Source organism: Olea europaea, unplaced genomic scaffold (assembly GCF_002742605.1).
Source record: "Olea europaea var. sylvestris unplaced genomic scaffold, O_europaea_v1 scaffold2585, whole genome shotgun sequence".
In the NCBI taxonomy this organism is placed as follows: domain Eukaryota; kingdom Viridiplantae; phylum Streptophyta; class Magnoliopsida; order Lamiales; family Oleaceae; genus Olea; species Olea europaea.
The window spans coordinates 79,369-86,857 of NW_019244154.1; the positions used below are offsets into that span (position 1 = coordinate 79,369).

The window sequence follows — 7,489 nt, forward strand, 5'->3', positions numbered from 1 at the left end:
GGGACACTTCCGTGAATATTTTTCACTGGTGTACGAACATCTAATTTTTGTTAGAATTTGGATGTAATCCGAATTTTTTGTTAAAATAATTGTAGAGTTCTAATTGAAATTCACATCAAGAGAAATTCTAATTAGAATGTTATCATGGAATCCTATTCAAATTTAATTGTCAAATTACAGTTAAAGTTTTATTTGGAAGCCCTAATAAAAGTTGGAATTTTTGTTGGACTTGAATAGATTAAAATAAGAAAACTTTCGACACTTTATTTTATGTACAACTCTACTTATAGGGATTGAATTTTTCCCTATAAATACTACTCTTTTTCTAGATTTGTAAAAGAAAAGAAGCCTAAAAGGCGTTATTATTCAATTCTTTGTACTCTCTCTGGTTGTTATTAATAAAAGATCGCTCCTACGTCAATTTCTCTTTTTGTTCTTTACTTTAAACCTTGTTTCTATGTTTGTGATCTAATATACTTCATTTTGTTCCATAAATCTCGAGGGGGCTCTCCATCAACTGGTACTCTATTGCTATTCTACCTCCAACAAGTGGTTTCAGAGCATAGCCTATGGATATCGAGCGGATGAAGATTTTTTTTTTGTGAGGTAGAGAGTTTTGGTTATTGTTTAAAGAGTTAGGTTTATTTTGCAGCAGACGGACTTATTTTTTCAGGTAGAGAAATTTTGAAGTTTTGTTCATTGTAGAAAAATTCGTGTCAAGGTGGAGATTGTCAAAATTCGAGTGTGATCCAAATTCCTTGTTGAAATAATTTTAGAGTTCAAATTGAAGTGCATATCAAAAGGAATTTTAGGGCTTTTTTGAGCCACATTATTCCAAAAAAATGTATTTTTAAACAGTGATTTGACATCATTTCAATCACACATTTTTCAATAAAATAATATTACACACAAATCAAAATAACCACACATTTCCCATCAATACACTATTCAAGAATGCATTATTACCAAAATAATGTGGCTCAAACACCTCCTTAATTAGAATGCTATTGTGAAATCCTATTCAAATTTAATTCTCAAATTCTAGTTAAAATTCTATTTGGAAGCCCTATTGGAAGTTGAAATTTGTTTTGGACTTAAAGAGATCAAAATAAGAAAAATTTTGACATTTTATTTCATGTACAACTCTAATTATAGGGATTGGATTGTTCTCTATAAATACTACTATTTTTTCTAGATTTATGAAGCAAAAGAAGACAAAAAGGCATTATTGCTCAGTTCTTTATACTCTCTTTCTCTGGTTGTTATTAATAAAATAGGGCTAATTTCACAAACGATCACTAAAGTTGCCAAAAAATTACAAAACGGTCACTGAAGTTTAAAACTTTCAAAAACGATCACTTAAGTTCTAGGCGGTTTCACTAATGGTCACTTAAATTTAAAAACTTGCACAAATGGTCACGATCAGGACCTTTCTGATTCTAATTCAAACTTAAGGATCGAAAACACGTGACCATACAATATTGAGGACCTCAGGCACAAAATTTCAGCCCAACCATGGAAGCCAACTTCCGACCACCATAGCTACCGGATTTTTGCGCTACCACCATCTCCTCATCAACCCCTAACATCCCTACACAAACAACAGCCCCAAATCACCGCAAAATCGAGCTAATTCTCTTGCATAAACTGCTTGAAATTTCTAGGAAGAAGGTGAATTTTGAGGATATCGAGCCACCACTTTTGGCCACCACAACTCCAACCTCCGACCACCTTGGTCGTCGACCAACATACCACCTTGAAGCCCTCACTTCACTCGTTCCAACCCACCCAACCAATGGCCAAAACTCCATCAGATCTGCCTGAAAGCTCCGGTCAAAGAAGCTGCCCGCGCAACCAAAAACGACCAGCGCACCACTTCTGGCCACCACAACTCCAACCTCCGACCACCTTGGCTGTAGACTAACATACTACCTTGAAGCCCTCACTTCACTCGTTCCAACCCACCCAACCAATGGCCGAAACTCCATTAGATCTGCTTGAAATTTCCAATCAAAGAAGCTGCCCACACAACCAAAAATGAACAGCGAACTCGGACCATTCAACTCCAATTTTCGACGTCGGAAACACTACTCACGGTGGCGGACCACCACCCCTAGAACCGTCTCTTCATGGCTCATCCAATGGACGTATGGGTCACTGCCAATTTCGAACCAACAAGGCTGAATTTAACCAAGCAGCCCATGCAGAGGCGCATCGAACCGAATTAGATCTGCCTCCTTCAATTCCTCATCCCCACATCATTGAATCACAAAATTGGTCCTAATAGAGTCTCCAGCAGCATCATACAACTATGGGTAACAGTTCAATTGCACCTAATAATCTAGAAACGACCCCAATAATCAAATTGAGCAAATTTTTGAGTTTTTTTTAACGTTTTCTAAATTTTGCGCCTGAGGTCCTCAATAATGTATGGTCACGTGTTTCGATCCTTAAGTTTGAATTAGAATCAGAAAGGTCCTGATAGTGACCATTTGTGCAAATTTTTAAACTTAAGTGACCATTAGTGAAACCGCCTGGAACTTAAGTGATCGTTTTTGAAAGTTTTAAACTTCAGTGACCGTTTGTAAAATTAACCCTTAAATTATTGTTCCTCTGTCAATTTCTCTTTTTGTTCTTTACTTTAAATCTTGTTTCTGTGACTGTGATCTCGTATACTTCATATTGTTCCCTAAATCTGAAGGCGATTCTCCATGAACTAGTGGTTTATTGCTGTTCCGCCTCCAACAAATTTTGTACTGGTGTATCTGATATACAACAATTCTCCAGGAGATTCTTCATATTTGATGATGTTAAAAATTGTGACTACTCATAATTAAGCAGGAATAAAGTATGAAAATTACATCTCGTCTTCTGGTTTTGGCTTAATTTATGTGAACTTATTTTGCCATTGTGCTGTGTGAAACAATTAAGAACAATTCTTCCCAAAAAGGGCCACCTAGGCCCTGTTTTTCTAGCAAAACTCAACAATTAATCATACTTATCGCTTGCTGATGCTGGTAGATTCAATGATATGGGATTGGAACACGGGGAGGTACAAGTGATGGGATCCTCACAGATGGCAGGCCTTCACTTCGAACTGAATGTTATCTATTTGATTTGCACTTGAAATCTCTTATTTATAAATGTATATTTCCGTTTCACTGTTTGTAACTTTTTAGCTTCTTGGATATATTAATAATTATGATGGAATATTGTTAATTTATTTTAGTTGCATAGAATTCAATTTCGTTTGGTTAACGTTTTAAAAAACTGTTCGAGCATTAACTTAGAAAAAGTAAAAGGCCAATGGTTAAAATATCAAACCAGGGTCGAACCTAAGGATGCCAAACGGATCGAGCGGCTCGTGGACTCGTCAAAACCTGGCTCGTGAGTGGCTCGGGCTCGTCAAATCTAGAGCCAAGCAGGGGGCTCAATCCCACAAGCCGAGCCTCGTCGAGCCCACGAGCGGCTCATGGCCGTGGGGCTCGTGGGCTCGTCAAACCATATGAAACTTAAAAAAAAATTTAAAAAATCACGTGCTCACGAGCGGTTCGTGAACTCGGCTCGGCCCACAAGCTCGTGGGGCGAGCGAGCAACGATCCGAGCTCGAGCTCGAGCTCGACTCGTCTTTCACGAGCTCGGCTCATCATGAGCCTGAATCGAGCTCGTAGATTAAAGAACCGAACCGGCTCCACTCGACCCACTGTCATCCCTAGTTGAATCAATGATTAAAAAGAAAAATATTATCTTATTTCAATGGTTTTTGGTTTTTCAGATTGAACCAAACGAGTTGGTCTGGCTTTGATATCGTTGCTTTAGATAAGATCCAAGTCATATTCACTAGTTTCAAAATGCATTTCGGATTTGACTTGGGATAATTTGAGCTGAGTTGTCTTAACCCAATATGCAAATTGTAATTATCTTTGTTTTCTTCGTTTAAAACTTGGATTATAATTATCTTAAACTTTTGTAAGTCACAAGATTCATAACGATCTATAGAGATAGATAATTGGTAAACACTGATACTTAATATAATCAAAATGCTTTAGGAATAGGGACCCACTGAATATTCCTTTTATATTCTTGTTGAGATTAAAAATTTTGCATGCTATTTTAAAGGTTAAACCCTAACCTTAAAAGTCCGCCACCACCTCTATCTTGGAGTATCGTGAGGGAGGTAAATCGCAGGTTATGCCTTCAAAGGTACAGGGTGGAAGGCTACTTGTACACTTACACTTACCCAAGAGCCAAATCCATATTTCAGAATTCGAACCTCTGACGCAGCAGCCTCAAGTAAAGTTGGATTTCTCCACCCTCCCTTTTTACCACTTGGAGATGTGCCCTGGGGACAATTTTGCATGCTATTTTAATATAGAATAATGTTGTCAGCCTGCAATTGTTTATACGACGTTGTGGTCCATTACTAAATATCACCACCAAATTGGAACAATATTTGGACATTAATTATCTTCACCTAATTGAGGGCATCTGCCATCTGTAGTCCAAATTTGGAATCCTGTTTTACTTGATAAGCTATTTGCTATATTAAGGGACATAAAAATTCTAAGAATACTTTACCATTTGCTATTTGTTAAAGTTTTATTTAACGTATTATTCAATATTTTTGTGTATAATACTATGTATTTGACATGCACATAAACCAATATCAAGAGAAATACTATACTCACATATTATAGTAATTCACTTGGACAAATGAAATCCGTGCTTTTTGTCAAAGCGAATAAAGTTCTCTTTGTGCAAACTGAATCGATGTTAGGTTGAGCTTCTCTTCTTTGTTACAGGTTTTATTCTGAAAAATAAATGCACTTAGATGATACAATAGGATAAAGCAAATGTGAACAAGATGAAATATGTCGAAGGAAAATAATTGAAAAGATACAAAGGGACGTATAACGCGTAAAAGTGATAAAGCTACAGAATCAAAGACGAAGCTCCAATATAAAATGTTCAATCATGCACAATAAAGTCCACTGAACTTCAAAGCCAAGAAAAGAATAACATTTGTCTCCAATTTTTAAGGCCCCACACGTCTTACCCTCCACTAAGTCCCACAAATTCTAGAAAATAATACACAGCCAACATTCAAACACAGTATATATATATACACGTACTGATACAATTAAGAAATAATCATACACAAAGCTCATAATAATTGGACCTATCTTGATTCTTGGAAGTAAAGCAAAATAATAATGGGAGCTGCGCATTTAATAAATTTTCGACTCCTAGTTTGGGGAATTGTTATCATTCCTGCATTAAGCCAAGGAGCATTAAAAACTGGGTTTTATTCTTCATCATGTCAAAAAGCTGAATCCATAGTCAGATCCACAGTGGAATCACATTTCAATAAAGATCCTACTGTTGCAGCGGGATTGCTTAGGCTTCATTTCCATGATTGCTTTGTTCAAGTAATGAATAATAATCCCAAATTTTTTTTATTGAACTATTGTAGTGCATGGATTTATACTTTTCATGCATGCACAGGGTTGTGACGGCTCAATTTTGATTGCTGGGGCTTCCGCTGAAAAAACCGCGAGGCCTAATGCAGGGTTGCGAGGATTTGAAGTGATTGATGATGCGAAATCGCAGCTGGAGGGTTTGTGCCCGGGGGTTGTCTCATGTGCCGATATTCTAGCATTGGCTGCTCGGGATGCAGTCGACTTGGTGAACATTTCTTCCCACTTCTAAGCACTTATACTTTTCGTTATGTTTTCAATAGGCTGGTAGGTGTCCTTGTCACACCTACATCGACTGAGGGCATCCCCAAAGCACTCTTTATTTTCAAATAGTATATTTTGTGATTTAAAGAACATATGTAAATTTAGAAAGTAAAATTTTTTAAATACTTCAAAAACCTCTTTAAAATCGGGAGTATTTCACTTTTTAAGAGTGTTAAAAAACAAAATTCTCATCCACTTGACACCAAAACATGCAGACATGTGAGTTTCAAGTTTCTAACTTTTTCTCTTATGTATGTTTATCCAAGAGTGGAGGTCCAAGTTGGGGTGTGCCTACTGGAAGAAGAGATGGTCGTATCTCTTCATCGGCTGAGGCCTCGAGTTTGCCTACGCCGTTGGATCCTGTTCCTACCCAGAAACAGAAGTTTGCATCGAAAGGCCTTGATGATCATGATCTTGTCACACTAGTTGGTAATTAACCCTTTTTTTTTTCTTTTTTTCTTTTTCATACACAACATTTCGTGACACACTCATGCTTGTCTTTTTGGATTTTAGGGGCACATACCATTGGCCAAACGGACTGTCTTTTCTTCCAATATCGTCTATACAACTTCACAAGTACTGGGAATTCAGACCCAAGCATTAACCAAGCATTCTTGGTACAGTTACAATCTACTTGTCCTAAAAATGGTGATGGCTCAAAAAGGGTGGCTCTAGACAAAGATAGCCAGTTCAAATTCGATGTAAGCTTCTTCAAGAATGTAAGGGATGGAAATGGGATTCTTGAATCGGATCAGAGGCTCTGGGGAGATTCTTCAACACGTCGAATTGTAGAGAATTATGCAGGAAGCATAAGAGGGTTACTTGGTTTAAGATTTGATTTTGAGTTTCCAAAGGCAATGATCAAAATGAGTAGCATTGAAGTTAAGACTGGTACACAGGGGGAGATCAGAAAGATATGTTCCAAGTTAAATTAAAATCCAGACAAGTGGACAACGTGTGTATTCCTATGTCCATTTTCACTTCTGTAATTGACGATATTGAATTTGTATCCTAAACTATAGTCTTAGCGGGTTAAAAATATTAGAGATCACCAAATTTTTAGCAAAGATTCGTATTATGTATAAAACATTTAAGCCTTTTTGTTAACAGTGGGTTACTCATCCATATATAAACAAGAAATTTTCTTAAATATTCAGCTATCTCAAGAATTTTTACCGAGTTTTTTACAGTCTTCTTGGATAGTTATATATGACGATTTCCATGAAATATTGTTTGATGTTAATTGCCATACTCAAGAATAAATTATCTCAGCACGCATTTTATGCATGTTTTGCATATGTTATTCAAGCTGTAACATACAAAAGAAGGGCTTCTATATATAAATAGTATTATATTATTTGTAAGACAATACGATATTCCACAATTGCTTATAGTTGGGGGAAAAACAAAACATATTGGACAGTGGACACTAGGCTGGTAGCAGATTAATAATGCTATTTAATTATGAATTATGTGAAATATTGATCATAAATAATTGTCAAAGCATCCATATTTGTTAGTGATTCCTACGTAATATGCCTTGTTAGGAAAGGAATTATTGGGTCAGTGGAATGCCAAGATAATGGAGAGGAAAGCACGCGAGAAAGAAAAAAAAGAAAAAAAAAAAAAAAGAAAAGAAAAACTGTATTAATATTACTCTTTAACCACTACACTACAATCTACTGCAATAAATTTATCTTCGAATTAGTTATAAAGAAAGTTTCAACTATTTTCGTAACCTAGACCAT

At 36.4% G+C, this 7,489-nt stretch overlaps 1 protein-coding gene across 1 annotated transcript; it reads left to right on the forward strand.

The window, feature by feature from the left end:
* The first annotated feature begins 5,078 nt into the window (after window positions 1-5,078).
* On the forward strand, window positions 5,079-6,891 carry LOC111382918 (peroxidase 25). Its single transcript, XM_023006949.1, has 4 exons — window positions 5,079-5,429; window positions 5,506-5,685; window positions 6,008-6,170; window positions 6,255-6,891. Exons 1-4 carry the CDS (start codon window positions 5,214-5,216, stop codon window positions 6,674-6,676), a joined length of 981 nt encoding a protein of 326 aa, XP_022862717.1. The 5' UTR covers window positions 5,079-5,213; the 3' UTR covers window positions 6,677-6,891.
* The last annotated feature ends 598 nt before the right edge of the window (window positions 6,892-7,489 follow it).